Source organism: Schistocerca piceifrons, chromosome 3, assembly GCF_021461385.2.
Source record: "Schistocerca piceifrons isolate TAMUIC-IGC-003096 chromosome 3, iqSchPice1.1, whole genome shotgun sequence".
Taxonomy (NCBI): Eukaryota; Metazoa; Arthropoda; class Insecta; order Orthoptera; family Acrididae; genus Schistocerca; species Schistocerca piceifrons.
The window spans coordinates 878,681,914-878,699,251 of NC_060140.1; the positions used below are offsets into that span (position 1 = coordinate 878,681,914).

Genomic DNA, 17,338 nt, shown 5'->3' on the forward strand with positions numbered 1-17,338 from the left:
GTACACTCTCATATATAATTTTTGTCAAAAACTTACACCCATTTGAATAATGAATGTAATGTAGATACATAAGAAATGGTGAATAAGTTTATTGTATGTGCATCTGGTCAGGTGACTACAGGGTTATAAACACAAAATCAAATAGGGGTAATGCAGGAGTAGGTTTAATAAGGAATAGGAAAATAGGAATGCGGGTAAGCTACTACAAACAGCATAGTGAACACATTATTGTGGCCAAGATAGATACGAAGCCCACACCTACTACAGTAGTAGAAGTTGATATGCCAACTAGCTCTGCAGAAGACGAAGAAATTGAAGAAATGTATGATGAAATAAAAGAAATTATTCAGATTGTGAAGAGAGACGAAAATTTAATACTCATGGGTGACTGGAATTCGAGTGTAGGAAAAGGGAGAGAAGGAAACATAGTAGGTGAATATGGATTGGGGCTAAGAAATGAAAGAGGAAGCCGCCTGGTAGAATTTTGCACAGAGCACAACATAATCATAGATAACACTTGGTTTAAGAATCATGAAAGAAGGTTGTATGCATGGAAGAACCCTGGAGATACTAAAAGGTATCAGATAGATTATATAATGGTAAGACAGAGATTTAGGAACCAGGTTTTAAATTGTAAGACATTTCCATGGGCAGATGTGGACTCTGACCACAATCTATTGGTTATGACCTGTAGATTAAAACTGAAGAAACTGCAAAAATGTGGGAATTTAAGGAGATGGGACCTGGATAAACTGAAAGAACCAGAGGTTGTACAGAGTTTTGGGGGAGCATAAGGGAACAATTGACAGGAATGGGGGAAAGAAATACAGTAGAAGAAGAATGGGTAGCTTTGAGGGATGAAGTAGCGAAGGCAGCAGAGGATCAAGTAGGTAAAAAGACGAGGGCTAGTAGAAATCCTTGGGTAACAGAAGAAATACTGAATTTAATTGATGAAAGGAGAAAATATAAAAATGCAGTAAATGAAGCAGGCAAAAAGGAATACAAAAGTCTCAAAAATGAGATCGACAGGAAGTGCAAAATGGCTAAGCAGGGATGGCTAGAGGACAAATGTAAGGATGTAGAGGCCTATCTCACTAGGGGTAAGATAGATACTGCCTACAGGAAAATTAAAGAGACCTTTGGAGATACGAGAACGACTTGTATGAATATCAAGAGCTCAGATGGAAACCCAGTTCTAAGCAAAGAAGGGAAAGCAGAAAGGTGGAAGGAGTATATAGAGGGTCTATACAAGGGCGATGTACTTGAGGACAATATTATGGAAATGGAAGAGGATGTAGATGAAGATGAAATGGGAGATATGATACTGCGTGAAGAGTTTGACAGAGCACTGAAAGACCTGAGTCGAAACAAGGCCCCGGAGTAGACAACATTCCATTGGAACTACTGACAGCCTTGGGAGAGCCAATCCTGACAAAACTCTACCATCTGGTGAGCAAGATGTATGAAACAGGTGAAATACCCTCAGACTTCAAGAAGAATATAATAATTCCAATCCCAAAGAAAGCAGGTGTTGACAGATGTGAAAATTACCGAACTATCAGTTTAATACGTCACAGCTTCAAAATACTAACACGAATTCTTTACAGACGAATGGAAAAACTAGTAGAAGCCAACCTCGGGGAAGATCAGTTTGGATTCCGTAGAAACACTGGAACACGTGAGGCAATACTGACCTTACGACATATCTTAGGAGAAAGATTAAGGAAAGGCAAACCTACGTTTCTAGCATTTGTAGACTTAGAGAAAGCTTTTGACAATGTTGATTGGAATACTCTTTTTCAAATTCTAAAGGTGGCAGGGGTAAAATACAGGGAGCGAAAGGCTATTTACAATTTGTACAGAAACCAGATGGCAGTTATAAGAGTCGAGGGGCATGAAAGGGAAGCAGTGGTTGGGAAGGGAGTGAGACACGGTTGTAGCCTCTCCCCGATGTTATTCAATCTGTATAATGAGCAAGCAATAAAGGAAACAAAAGAAAAATTCGGAGTAGGTATTAAAATTCATGGAGAAGAAATAAAAACTTTGAGGTTAGCCGATGACATTGTAATTCTGTCAGAGACAGCATAGGACTTGGAAGAGCAGTTGAATGGAATGGACAGTGTCTTGAAAGGAGGATATAAGATGAACATCAACAAAAGCAAAACAAGGATAATGGAATGTAGTCTAATTAAGTCGGGTGATGCTGAGGGAATTAGATTAGGAAATGAGACACTTAAAAGTAGTACAGGAGTTTTGCTATTTGGGTAGCAAAATAACTGATGATGGTCGAAGTAGAGAGGATATAAAATGTAGACTGGCAATGGCAAGGAAAGCGTTTCTGAAGAAGAGAAATTTGTTAACATCGAGTATAGATTTAAGTGTCAGGAAGTCATTTCTGAAAGTATTTGTATGAAGTGTAGCCATGTATGGAAGTGAAACATGGACGATAAATAGTTTGGACAAGAAGAGAATAGAAGCTTTCGAAATGTGGTGCTACAGAAGAAAGCTGAAGATTAGATGGGTAGATCACATAACTAATGAGGAAGTATTGAATAGTATTGTGGAGAAGAGAAGCTTGTGGCACAACTTGACCAGAAGAAGGGATCGGTTGGTACGACATGTTCTGAGGCATCAAGGGATCACCAATTTAGTATTGGAGGGCAGCGTGGAGGGTAAAAATAGTAGAGGGAGACCAAGAGATGAATACACTAAGCAGATTCAGAAGGATGTAGGTTGCAGTAGGTACTGGGAGATGAAAAAGCTTGCCCAGGATAGAGTAGCATGGAGAGCTGCATCAAACCAGTCTCAGGACTGAAGACCACAACAACAACATGTGCATAAATTACATGGACCTTAAAAAAACTGTACATATTACAATACTGTGGCATGGGAAGTTTGTGTCTTGTGTACAGCAGTAGTTTATGTGGCCAAGACTTTAAATAAGCAGGCAGAGTGAGCCTTGATGCTTTTTTTTGTGGAAGTCATTTCACTGGCGTATTTTGTTCATGGTTTGTGGTAAGACTGGTGAGATTTTGTGCGGCCAGAGTGCCACAGATGTATAGAGTGCTTAATATTTGTGCATTTCGTACTTTGTGTAAATTTCTGTTGGTGCATTGAGTTTTTAAAGTCCTCCTGTGCAAAAAGTAGAACTTTTTCACACATAGGTGACAATTATTACAGTGATTTATTTGCAGTTCAAACTTTAATGATAAATAGTGCATGGGATATTGACTATGACTCTGCTTGCTACTCATAGTTTTAATTATTTTCATAACAGAATTCCACGGCCAGAGTTTGTATGTAATTTCTTTGGGGTTTCTTTTGTTGAAACACACACTGGAAGCTAATATTTAATTCAGTGCATTTTGCCAGTGTTATTTATCCTGTGGCACATACTCTTATTTTGCCATTATTTATTAATTCTTTGTCTGTGCACTGGTCATGCGGTAGCGTTCTCGCTTCCCACGCCCGGGTTCCCGGGTTCGATTCCCGGCGGGGTCTGGGATTTTCTCTGCCTCGTGATGACTGGGTGTTGTGTGCTGTCCTTAGGTTAGTTAGGTTTAAGTAGTTCTAAGTTCTAGGGGACTGATGACCATAGATGTTAAGTCCTGTAGTGCTCAGAGCCATTTTTTGTCTGTGTACTTTGTGTAACTGCTTGGTCATCAAATTTGTAATTTGACTGACAAACTATTCTGCATACTATGTGAGATGTGTGTTGTTTAGGCCAAAAGGTGACAGTTTACAACTGAATCCCTATAGAGTAATGAGAAGCACAATTTTCTAGGTTGCATTTGTCCATCTGGAGGAAGACCATTAAGTTATACTCAGTCATAGCACACCACATCAAAATTAAAGCCACACTCATCCTTGAAGTACTGTCACACTTCTGTATTTTAGTTTTAGATTTAGATAGCCTAATTTGCACAAAACTAGTAATAACAATTAAAAAAAAACATAATATAGATTGTTATATTCATAGAATTAATGCAAGCTCACCTAACTGTAAAACATGCATAAATGTAAGACTCTAAAAAATGTGGGAGCTGAAGGAACTGTTATTTTGCACAAGATAGCTGCAGCATTCAAAATTTAGTTGACTTAAAACTTAACCCCTTACTGCATGACTTTTTTTATTGTTGTGAAAAAAATGTCACATGTTAATTTCAGTGTCCTGGTGCCTGGAAAAATACTTAAAAATTATATCTCTTATGTGTGCTCCATTAGTTTTGATTTAAGGATTTGTGCCATACGTGGGACAGCGCAGTTACGGCTAACATACTGTGATGCTAATTTCAGGCTGGTTGAGAAAACACTTTGAAAATATACTACAAGATATAAACATACATTAGCAGAACTAAGATTATTTTTTTAAATAATTACAATTTCTGTTCATTAATTTATGTGTTTATCAGAAATCAAATAAAATTATTTATCATTTAGTCTATATTTCATGAAACAGTTTCTCTCTTTATTCAAACATAAAGATGCACTGCACTTCAGAGATGCTATGTAGGTTTTTCCATTGCAATTTGGATACTTGCATCAACCATGGTTTTTGAGACAGACTGGCACATGAACTATTCCATCCTGTCGTACCTGATGCTATGGAAGATCTGCCAAAGGACCTTTCTTCTTCTTACTGTCCAGCTGTTTTCGGACTTCGTTGCTTGGTCTACCTCTCTTCTTGGATAATGTTTTGCCCTTTTTACAGAGGGCATCTGCAACTGCTACCCTGAAACCCGCTAGGGACATGTAGTCTGTATTTCTCCTTCTCCAAAGTAGTGAGCTATTAACATAAGCTAGATCAATTAGATGGAAGAATATCTTCAGCTACCATTTTTTTGATCTGATTTGAATTCTGTAATATCCAAGCGTAGAATCTAACAGATCGACATCACTCATGTAGTCATTGTAGATCATCACAGAGTGTGGACAAGATATCATTTTGTATTTCTATTCCTTTCTGAAAGGCCTCTTATTTTCACCTTCTGGCTTGGATCCAAAATATGTGGACAAAGTGTTGACTACTCTGTTGTCAAACCAGCATACTAGTGACAATTGTACGCCATCTACTGTTGCTACCTTCTCCTTCACGTTACCTTAGCCATTCTTCTACATTGCTGCCTCTTTAGGAAAAATGCAACCTGGTACACGACTGTACGAACTGTTCCTAGTGACTGTATTACCTCCTTATGTAAATACACTTCCACAGGTATGCTGGTGAACCAATTGCCAATAACAAGCGTGTGGTTCACATGTAGTGGGACTGTTCGCGTAAGATGCACAACAAAATTGCTGCTAACTCCTAGTTCCACAGCACCAGATTATTTTGACCTCCAGCAAACATTTCGTAATCCTAGCTGAATCCTGACACCCCACTGAGAACAAAAGTTTTGAACCCCCACTTATATATTTTATTAGAATTAGGTTGCTTTAGTGAAGATCTGCACTTTGTTGGAATAATCTGTTCATCAACAGCTAAAAATTCCTCTTTTGGTGCTCACAAGTCTTCCACACAACTGGTCTAGCAGTGGGCGAATTTTGAAAAGTTTGTCATGGTTGGGGTCACTAGCGAGGACTAGATTACTGTTATCACAGAAGCATATGAAGCATTTTATTTCTTCCCATCGATTACAGCTCATTATTTCACTTACAGCAGGGTGACCCAGATGTTGAGACCAATAATGCCTTATTGCTGGAAGTTGAATAATGGACATAAGCATGGTCGTACCAATAAATTGTTCAATTTCTTCTACATTAACATTTACACTTTTACTGGGATGGCATTGTACATGTAGCAGCACCACCGTTTAAGATAGGAAAAAGTTAGATTCGGTGCAATATTTATGAGCACTCAAGTTACAGCCAGGCGTGGGCCTGTTGACAGTAAGTTACTCTTACCAGCGATTGTGAAGCAGAATGGAGGCCACAGGGCCATAGAACTGCTGAAAAGAGTAAACAGAGCGGTTCGCATGGCGCAGGTTACAGGCAGAAGGGGCCCACTAGCACATCATAGGTGTTATGAGTACATGACTTGGAGCGGCACGTTAGCAAAACAGAGGCGCACAGCTGCGCATAAATAGGTGCTGGTTTTCTAACGAGGGGAATTAAATTGTGGCAGCTCTCCTGGATGGTGGGTCGCTGAGGCAGCCCTTCCGCGCCAAGCTGTTTTGCAGACAGCGAAGTGGTGTCCTCGGCATTGCAGGACCCTGTGATGTAGACAGAGAGGAACGCGACACTGTAGCTGGGAATAATAAAACACTTGAAGATCACGATCAAGTTTTAATACGGCATATCCTGACAGTTTCCATCCATGTCCTACATTCCTCCACCGCATGCCAACATCTACATTTGGCAGTGACGGCTACATTTGGTGTCAGAATAGCGGGCGTTGTCTGTACAGTACGACATTTGAGCCCACTGCCTGCATTACAGTCACATAATGTGGTGAGTTTTGACCAATTTTTCTTTTTGAGTCTGGACATTTTCTTTCTTTATGTTGTCGGAGTAAGTGTTAGTGTGTTTGGGGCAGTAAGATTTTTTTTTCTTTCATGGCATTTTATTACTTTTGTATTGGTTGAGTGTGATGTTTTATTTATCTCCTCCTAAAACGTAAGATGAGATACTGAGCTGTAGGAAGTCAGTTTATTTTTGTAGTTAAATGTTTTGTTTCTGTGGGATTTTATAGGTCGAAATGGGACTAATTGGGAATGAAAGCAGGAGGCCGAGCAAAAGGCACTTGGTGTATTTTTGAGGGGTCACCGGCGCATATGGTGCGGAAAGTGAGTGAAGTGATTCTGAAAGATTTGGATTCGGCCATTCAGCTGACAATCTAATGTGAGGAAATCGATGTGGCAACGGGGGTACATGATGGACAAACAGTGTTTACAGTGGGTATAAAATGTTATGAGTGTGGCCATACGGGACATGTGCAGAGGCAGTGTACCCAGTCACTGAGGAATAGAGGAAGGGGTGGAAATCAGTAGCCGTGGAGGATGGAGAAGTGGAGTTAGTAGAGGTGGACAATCGTTAAATGGCAGAGGGGGCCCAAGACCCACCTAAGGGAATTCCCGTTTAATTTCAATGCTACAAACACAAATGCAGAGATGGAATGTTCGGTGGTAGCATCCATAGGAACTAAAAAGTTTAAGATTTTGTTGGACACAAGGGTGCAAGTGTCTGTGGCTACTAGGAATATAATGGGATGAAGGAAGCTAGACCCACCACATTATAGGTTGCATGGAGTGGGGGATAAGGAGGTCACACCTTTGGGGTCAGTGGCAGTTGACTTTTGCATAGGGAAAGTCCAACTTGATGCATGCATGGAGGTAGTACCAAAGGTAAGCGATGGCTATGACATGATCCTAGGAGTAAATTTCTTGCAACAACATCATGCCAAAATTGACCCTGGAGAACAAACTGTGGAGCTTGGTGGAACGTTATTTCAGCTAGGGGAAACTGTTATCGATGCAGAGCTGTCACGGGGGGCGTTCAACGTAATGAACAAACCAACTGAGCCACGTACATTAGCATTAAGGCTTAATTCGCATGAGTGTGTGTCTAGTGGCACAGGGAAGTTGCTTTAGGTAAGTGTAGAGTCAAATCTACCTGTGGGTACGGTATGTGTTATTGAACCATTGGGGGATATTGGAGTTTTGGATCCATTAGGCTGTTTTGTGAAGCGTAGTATTGTACACGTACAACAGGGAAACGATGGGCGAGTAGTCCCCGTGAACATAGACAATTTTAGCGCTGTAGATGCGAATTTGGGAAAAGGAGTTTTAGCAGTGAATTTGGATGTACCACATGACGAATACTGGTGTTCAAGAGGTACGCGTAGTGATCAACCACTAACTGCTGATAGAACTGCACTGCATAACAAACTTATGCATTTGAGAGAAGGATGGAATAAAAGCATATGGAAAAATTGTTATGGGAATTTAAGGATTTGTTTCTTCCACAAGGACCGTTACCAGCAACTCCATTAGTTCAGGATACCAACAGGGAATGAAGCACCTGTTTACTGTAAACCATACAGAATACCGAGGTATTTTTAGCTGATTGTGGAGAATTTCATTGCTCAGCAGCTTGCAGACAGTATTATAGAGCATAGTAATAGTTGCTAGGGAGCGGGCATTGTCGTTGTGACTAAAAAATCTATGGATGGAACTAAGAAATACAGATTCTGTTGTGACTAGCGATACCTCAATAATAAGACAGTAATGGACGCATATCCCATTCCAAACATATCGGAGACTTTGGATCACTTAGGACAGTGCCAGTACTTTTCTATGATGGATTTGACAAGTGGTTATCATCAGTTAGAGGTGGCTCCAGAGGACTGTCCAAAAACTGCTTTTTCTACTCCTGAAGGCCATTACCAGTACATCAGAATGCCATTCAGTTTGAAAAACACTTCGGCAATGTTTCAGAGTTTGCTAGATTGTGTGTTAAGGGGTTTAAAACCACGGCAGTGTCTTGTCTATTTGGATGGAGCAGCATAGACAGCAGTTAAGGGAAGTCTTTATGAGGTTAAGAGCAGCTCGTTTGACATTGAGCCTCGACGAGTGTCATTTTGCATTGGAAGAAGTGAAATATTTAGGTCATATCATCAGTAAGGACGGAGTGCGAACAGGTCCAAAGTTGGTACAGGCTGTAATGGATTCTTGGGAGCCAAAAACAGTTAAGCAAGTGCAATAATTTGTTGGAGTTTGCAATTTCTATCGAAAGTTTGTGAAGGGTTTTGCAGATTTCGCACAGCCATTGACGCGATTGTTATGGAAGGGTGTGAAATTTGAGTCGACAGAAGAGTATCAGAAAGCGTTTGACAAACTGAAAGAAGTGTTAACATCTAGTCCGGTTCTTGTTTCCAGATTTTGAAAAGGAATTTATTCTAACATGCCATGAATCAAATCAAGCATTAGGGTGTGTTCTTAGTCAGGAAATTTATGGGAAAGAACATCCTGTAGCCTATGTGTCTAGGTAGTTGAATGCAGCAGAAAGGAATTACTCAACAACAGAGAGGGAGATGCTTAGTGTAATCTATGGAATCACATATTTTAAATGTTATTTATATGGGAGAAGATTTTGGGTAGTAGCAGATCATGCTGTGTTGAAGTGATTGTTGGGGTTGAAGGATCCGTCCACAAGAATCGCTAGGTGGGCTGTGAAGCTTAGTGAATTCGACTACAAGGTGGTGCACAAGCCTGGGAAGAAGCACGGTAATGCGAGTGCACTGAGTAGAAAGGTGGCAAAAGTAGAAGTCATAGGTTATGACCTAGCACTAGCGCAAGAATTCAGGATGTTTGGAAACGGGTACAAAAGGTGAATACGGAGGCTTTGGAAAGGCAGGAAGACGCAGTGAAGCGGAAAGGAAGTTTACTGAAGTAAAGAGTAGGGCAATGGGTAATGTTATCCAGCACCTATACGCAAAAAGGGAAAATGAAGAAGTTTGTCACAAGATATCAAGGAACATACCAAGTAGTTGAAACCACAGCCCCTGCTAATGTTAAGCTTGCCAACTAGAACAACGATAGTACACATTGGGCGGTTGCGGCCATTACAGGGTTGTCCGGATGTGATTCCAGGCTTGCCACAGGAAGGGAAGAGGAAGAAAGAGAGAGTGAAGAGAGGTGTTAAGTGCAGGGAAAACCACGAAGATAGAGTACAGCTTGATGTACCACATACTTTGCAATCCAGAAAGTAGTATTTGTAGTTTTTATGTTTTCTTGTTATGTATCATCAAGTTTGTGTGGATTAATCAGGCATTGTATTTTCATATGTTTTATGTGTTTTCAAGTATTGTGAGCCTGCTGGGGACAGCAGTCTTTTTGAAGAGGGAGGAAGGGTGATGGTGATCACTGTCCTCAGGTCACTGGAAAGGGGAGTGTCGAGCAAGTTGGTAGAAGTAAAAAACTGAGGAGGTATTGCTGATCTTGGCATTCAACAGCCAGTACGCCAAGATGACAAGGGAGGAATTAAGGAGTTGCCATAGAGGGAAGGTAACGGGATGTCGAGCCAGGGTGATAAGCACCAATCCGGACACGTGCACAGTGCAGTTATTTTTAGCCAGGAGGAAAGAAATAGACTGTTCAAGGGACATCGTGGAGCCAAAATTGAGCTTGCAACGGGTCAGGATGCATTGGATGTTCTCCACTTACGAAAATTTGATAGTAGTAGCAAGTTGTTTTGAGCAGGAAGTATTTGCAGAAGCGAAACATATAGAGCTCGAGGGGAACGGAATTTTAATCAATGTAACATAATAGGACCAACCTTCCATCTGCCAGCGTCAATTTCAGGAGTCACGCAATTAAATGTTACACAGCCAATTACACTGGCCAGAAGCAACTTATGAGTTTTTGCCAAAGCAGAATGTGACCTTGTTAAATCAAACTCTGGAGTCAGGTCTGTTGAGATCCATAAACCAGTTCATTCAGAGCAAGAGGGGCGCATATCAGCCGAATAGCTTGTGCAGCATGTTGCTCAATATAGGGAGAGGCAACAACAAGTAACAATCGGTTTGAGCTCCTCTGTGACAAGTGCCATCACAGCCTTAACTCTGTTGTGTGTTGTTTTCATTCTGATCAGGCAGAGAGCCAATTCCAAGAGGGAACCGACTGTGGTCTAAATCCCAGTGGATTGGATACTGAGGGAGTAAGACGGGTAGGTAAGGGGTTGATCGAGCATTAAGTGGAGTGGTCATCCAGTCAGGAATTTTTACGTTTTGTCTCATGTCATGTGTTTTAAAGAGGACTAGACCACATCTAAGTTTTGTAATAGTAGTAGTAAATATGTCATAAGTATGTGCCGATCCAAACAAGTTTAAGAGTGGGTAGAGGTCGACACAGGGACCAGGTCTTACCAAAGGGGGCAATAATGTAGCAACACCACCGTTTAAGATAGGAAAAAGCTTGATTCGGAGCAATATTTCTGAGCGCACAAGTTACAGCCAGGCGTGAGCCTGTTGTTAGTAAGTTACGTTTACCCGCAGTTGCGAAGTACAATGGAGGCTACAGGGCCGTAGAACCACTGAAAACAGTAAACGCAGTGGTTTGCATGGCACAAGTTACAGGCAGAAGGGGCCCACTAGCACAACATAGGTGTTACGAGTACATGACTTGGAGCGGCACGTTAGCAAAACAGAGGTGCACAGCTGCGTATAAATAGGTGCCGGTTTTCTAACGAGGGGGATTAAAGTGTGGCAGCTCTCCTGGACGGCAGGGCGTGTCTCACCACCAGCTACAAGCAGCAGCAGATGGGGCGCCAGCATTCCGGTCCATGACGGGTCGCTGGTTCGACCCTCTGAGGCCAACGTGGGGTCCATAGCCAGCTAGCGGCGGGCCACTCGACGGCTCGTTAGCGCGGGCAGTCTGGTTGGCTCCTACACACACCGGAGGTATCCCCAGGTGAGAGTTGCAGATTTGGCTGTCGGATCGAAGGAGCTTGCTGTCGCCGCGATCTTAACCACGATGGCAAAGAAGCACGATGCAGCCTGCCCTGCGGCTCTCCCGTGGAGCGGTGCTGAGGCAACGGGGACGAAGGCTGCTGAGTTGGTTGCTGGTACATCCTGACGTCATCCAAACTCCGTGGCTGTACATGGCCAGCATGCCGCAGTATGTTGCACGGGTTGCTGAGGTAGTTCTACCATGCCAAGCTGTTTTGCAGACAGAAAAGTGAAATCCTTGGTACCGCAGGACTCTGTGACGTAGACAGAGAGGAATGCAGCACTGTAGCTGGGAATAATCAAACACTTGAAGATCATGGCCAAGTTTTAATACAGCACATACTGACAGTTTCCATCCAAGTCCTACATTCCTCCACCGTATGCCAACATCTACATTTGGCAGTGACGGCTATGTACAGAATACAAATTAGTTTGTTCGGTTACGTACTGAACTATGTCTTCAGTAAAGAAATACTGAAAATATGTCACAGGAGTGTCAAGATACAATATTTCCTCAGGAAGATTATTATTAATGGTGAATTTTATCTCTTCATCTTTTCTAATCAAGTTTCCTACTTTCCAGTGCATTGTAGGTTTCTCCGCCTTAGTCGGAGGTTTTGAAATTCATTGCTTTGCTCTAACCCTATCTGAAACATGATTATCATCAAGGTTACAATCAGCCATAAGCCTCATCTCATTGCCATCTTCTGACTTTGATTCCGTTTCTGGTATCACAGTTCTTTTCTTTGTTATGTTATAGCTCTCAGGTCTGATATCATCATCACTAACTGACTCTGAACAAAGCAAATCTTCATTTTGAAAATATTGTTCTGCAGAAAATGTTTCATCATCTGACATCTCTGGGTCTTTACTAACATTTCCATCCTCAATAACTCTTACTGTGGCAGAAGAGCTGTAAAACTCTGTTACATTCATTGCAGTAACACAACTGAAAAGAAAATATATATTTTACTACGAAAGTTAGGTTATGACGAATGTTTACTCTATGCTACCAATAATCCATGTTGTCCCAAATGTGTCACAAACCGATTTTTCAATATTATATGTATTCTAATTGACAAATACATGAACTTACAGCTTTACAATTATCCACAGATGTCCTTTCACCCCTAGAAATTATATAAACTCCAAACTCAAATGCTTACTGTGTCAAATACAACTTTTCGTACAACTGAACTTGACGTAAACAGCTCGCAGCGCAAAGCAAAGATTCTTACTACATTGATCCTTACTCTCTCAACAGATGGCATTCATTGTTTGCGGAGATATTCTTAACAGGGTACTGTATCTGTCCCAACATGCATTTACGAAATATATTTTCAAATATGAGCTCCACAATAAGGAAAATGGTATGTGCCATGTCTGACCCAGTATGCAGCAAGGGGTTAACCTTGATGATGAAAATACAACTTTATTCTGCCAACTGCAAGTGGGTGAAAATGTAAAACTCTTGTTGGCATGAATAAAGTTAAATAAAAAGTGGCTAGCTGCTGTATTAAATAAACAATAATAAAATAATATGCTCTGAGGAAGACTTGATGACTTCTCACATCACATATCATTCATGAGCAGCTGGCATAATACAGTAGAGAGAGTCAGAGACCTCTGCAGCTTCAGTATTTTTTTCTGGCATTGACATTTGTACTATTTTTTTGAAATCAAATTAGATTTTCTTACTTTGTCTTCAGTTGCAAAGAAATTCATTAGATGGAATACCATATTAGTTATAGGCATTTGTAATGCTTCTAATACCGAATATACAGTATTTCATATATAGCTGATACTATATTCATGTCATTAATTAATCCAATAATCCTAGGAACTTGCCAACTATCATTCATTAAATATAATAGTACTAATTCATTTGTTTATATATTACTAACTGCCATGCACATTCACTTAACACTTACGTGATGAGTTCTGTATATATAGCTGGAAAATCACAATGTGGACAGGCTGTGAGATCATCTTTGACAATATGACGCCCCTGCATAAAATAAACATACAAATTTCTATAAATGGGAAATAATTTAAGCTGCTAGTACAACTAGTGTTACATGAAGCTAACAGTTACACAAAATATTTACATCCAAAATTTCTGCAACATATTTTGTTTGCACGGTCACATATTGAAAGAGACTGTTGAATATCAAGTCATAATTTCCTAGACTACAAATCTAATTACAAAGTGTAATTTGTATGTTTTCCAAAGTTCTGTAAAAGAATTTTATGATACTTGCCGTAGCAATGCAAAAGGGGATAGTGTTCTTGCAACGAGGACACTGTAATTCTGTGTCGGGAAGATCAGAATTACAATATGGGCAAGGAGAAACTGATTCATCTTCTTCAGGAGCTCCTCTTGCTGGTTTCCTTACTACTGCTTCAATTTTCTTTGCATATTTTGGATCCACCTGAGAGCGATATTCAGGGCGCATGAGCATTGCTGCATAAGTGAATGCTGATTTCCTGAGACCTGCTCGTGAGCATTCGATCACAGTGGATGTCAAGATAGGAACAATATCTGTGAGAAACCAACAACGACCATGGAATTACTAAAGTAATGGCATGTACTCTTACAATACTTTCAAATTTATTTTGTTGTTGGTATTTGACACTTACAGGGAAAAAATAAAAATACACCAGAAAGAAAAACTAACAACGTAAAAAATAAATTTAGGTACCTCAAATTATTATCACTGAAACAATTACTTCTTTTGCACAACATCCTACACCTAAAATTATCAGTTTTATTTAAAAATAGGAAAAGTAAAATACGGGATTACTTACGAGAAGGAAATTTTGAGATATTTTTGGCAACTCGGATCAGCATCCGTGCACCTTTTGCATGTTGTCCTTGACGAACATGCAGGCGTACAAGGATGTAAGAGTGCAGTAGGGATAGATTGATCTGCATTTCAGATGGTATACGAATACCATTTCTACGAAGCTCCTGGTACATACCCAGCAATACATCGTGAGCATTTCTGTAATTACCTAAAACAATAGTTCAGATATATAATTTGTGCTGTAATCTCTTTGAAAACAAGTGCAGGAAATCACTCCCAGAAGACTGTATCAGTTTGTAAAACATTGGACAAAAATATTTAATGTAATGAGTGTTATGTATATCTTCTGTTTAATACACACACACACACACACACACACACACACACACACACACACACACACACAGAATTGGAAAAATATGTTAGTTTTTCATAGTAGTCTTCCGTAGCTATATGGACATGTTCAAATAATAGTTGGCATGTCTTGTATTCTGTTGAGTATTTGAAGCAGGTGATAATCACTGAAGATAATCTCTGGTCTGTAAGGAAATTGTGACTTGGGCCCCTAACGCAAAACTGCCAGTGTTAGTACTATGTCTAAGGGATGAAAGTCATTTTTGTGGAGAAAATTAATATCATCAGATAATATATCAGCTATTTTTCCTTCAAATGGTATTTTATATGGCATCTTGTTCCCTCATAAACTATGGACCTTCTCATTGGTGGGGAGGCTTGTGTGCCTCAGCGATACAGATAGCTGTACCATAGGTGCAGCCAACAACAGAGGGGTATCTGTTGAAAGGCCAGACAACTGTGTGGTCCCTGCAGAGGGTCTGCAGCCTTTTCAGTAGTTGCAGGGTCAACAGACTGGATGATTAACTGATCTGGCCTTGTAACATTAACCAAAATGGCCTTGCTGTGCTGGTACTGTGAACGGCTGCAAGCAAGGGGAAATTACAACTGTAATTTTTTGCAATTGCATGCAGCTTTACTGTATGGTTAAACGACGATGGCATCCTCGTGGGTAAAATATTGCGGAGGTAAAATAGTCTCCCATTCGGATCTCCGGGTGGTGACTACTCAGGAGGACGTCATTATCAGGAGAAAGAAAACGCGTTCTACGGATAGGAGCGTGGAATGTGAGATTGCTTAATCAGGCAGGTAGGTTAGAAAATTTAAAAGGGAAATTGATAGGTTAAAATTAGATATAGTGGGAATTAGAGAAGTTCGGTGGCAGGAGGAACAAGACTTCTGATCAGGTGAATACAGGGTTATAAATAAAAAATCAAATAAGGGTAATGCCGGAGTAGGTTTAATAATGAATAAAAAAAATAGGAGCGCAGATAAACTACTATGAACAGCACACTGAACGCATTATAGTAGCCAAGATAGACATGAAGCTCATGCCAACCACAATAGTCCAAGTTTATATTCCAGCTAGCTACACAGATGATGAAGAGATTGACGAAATCTATGATGTAACAAAAGAAATTATTCAGATAGTTAAGGAAGATGAAAATTTAATAGTCATGGGGGATTGGAATTCGATAGTAGGAAAAGGAAGAGGAGGAGGAGGAGGAGGAGTAGTGGGTGAATATGGATTGGGGGTATGGAATGAAAGAGGAAGCCGCCTGATAGAATTCTGCACAGAGCATACCTTAATCATAGCTGACACTTGGTTTCAGAATCATGAAAGAAGGTTGTATACGTGGAAGAGGACTGGAGACACTGGAAGGTTTCAGACTGATTATATAATGGTAAGAGAGAGATTTAGGATCCAGATTTTAAATCGTAAGATATTTCCAGGGGCAGACATGGATTCTGACGACAATTTATTGGTTATGAACTGTAGATTAAAACTGAAGAAACTGCAAAAAGATAGGAATTAAGGAGATGGGACCTGGATAAACTGAAAGAACCACAGTTTTTACAGTGTTTCAGAGATTGCATTAGAGAACAACTGACAAGAACAGAGGAAAGAAATAGAGTAGAAGAAGAATGGGGAGCTTTGAGAGATGAAATAGTGAAGGCAACAGAGGATCTAGTATGTAAAAAGAGAGGGCTAGTAGAAATCCTTGGGTAACAAAAGAGAGATTGAATTTAATTGATGAAAGACGAAAATATAAAAATGCAGTAAATGAAGCAGGTGAAAAAGAGTACAAATGTCTAAAAAATGAGATCGACAGGAAATGCAAAATGGCTAAGCAGGAATGGCTAGAGGAAAAATGTAAATGTAGAGGCATATATCACAAAGCGTACAATAGATACTGCGTACAGGACAATTAAAGAGCGCTTCGGAGAAAAGAGAATCACCTGTATGAATATCAACATCTCAGATGGAAAACCAGTCCTAAGCAAAGAAGGGCAAGCAGAAATGTGGAAGGAGTATATAGAGCGTCTACTCAAGGGTGATGTACTTGAGGGCAATATTATGGAAATGGAAGAGGACATAGATGAAGAAGAGATGGGAGATATGATAATGCGTGAAGAATTTGACAGAGCACTGAAGGACCTAAGTCGAAACACAGCCCTGGGAGTAGACAGTATTCCATTATAACTACTGCCAGTCTTGGGAGAGCCAGCCATGACACAACTCTACCATCAGGAGAGCAAGATGTATGAGACAGGCGAAATATCCTCAGTTTAATACATCAATGCTGCAAAATACTAACATGAATTCTTTATACATGAATGGAAAAACTGATAGAGGTTGAACTCAGGAAGATCAGTTTGGATTCTGTAGAAATGTTGGAACGCGCAAGGCAATACAGACCCTACGACTTATCTTAGAAGATAAGAGTAATGAAAGGCAAACCTACATTTCTAGCATTTGTAGACTTAGAGAAAGCTTTTGACAATGTTGACTGGAACACTCTCTTTCAAATTCTGAAGGAGGCAGGTCTGAAATACAGGGAATGAAAGGCTAAAAAATGGCTCTGAGCACTATGGAACTTAACATCCATGGTCATCAGTCCCCTAATGAAAGGCTATTTACAATTTGTACAGATATCAGATGCAGCTCGTACAAGAGTCAAGGGGCTTTAGAGGGAAGCAGTGGTTGAGAAGGATTGTAGCCTATCCCCGATGT

The 17,338-nt window shown here is 40.3% G+C and overlaps 1 protein-coding gene across 2 annotated transcripts in view; it reads right to left on the reverse strand.

The window, feature by feature from the left end:
* Positions 1-17,338, reverse strand: part of LOC124789640 (WD repeat-containing protein 19) — a 316,330-nt gene that overhangs the window by 16,283 nt on the left and 282,709 nt on the right. For both annotated transcript variants that reach the window (XM_047257070.1, XM_047257071.1), the window contains exons 22-24: positions 14,252-14,458; positions 13,705-13,985; positions 13,375-13,451 (exon numbers count right to left, since the gene is read on the reverse strand). In XM_047257070.1, coding sequence (XP_047113026.1) covers positions 13,375-13,451; positions 13,705-13,985; positions 14,252-14,458 — 565 coding nt within the window. The remainder of the gene's footprint in view (positions 1-13,374; positions 13,452-13,704; positions 13,986-14,251; positions 14,459-17,338) is intronic.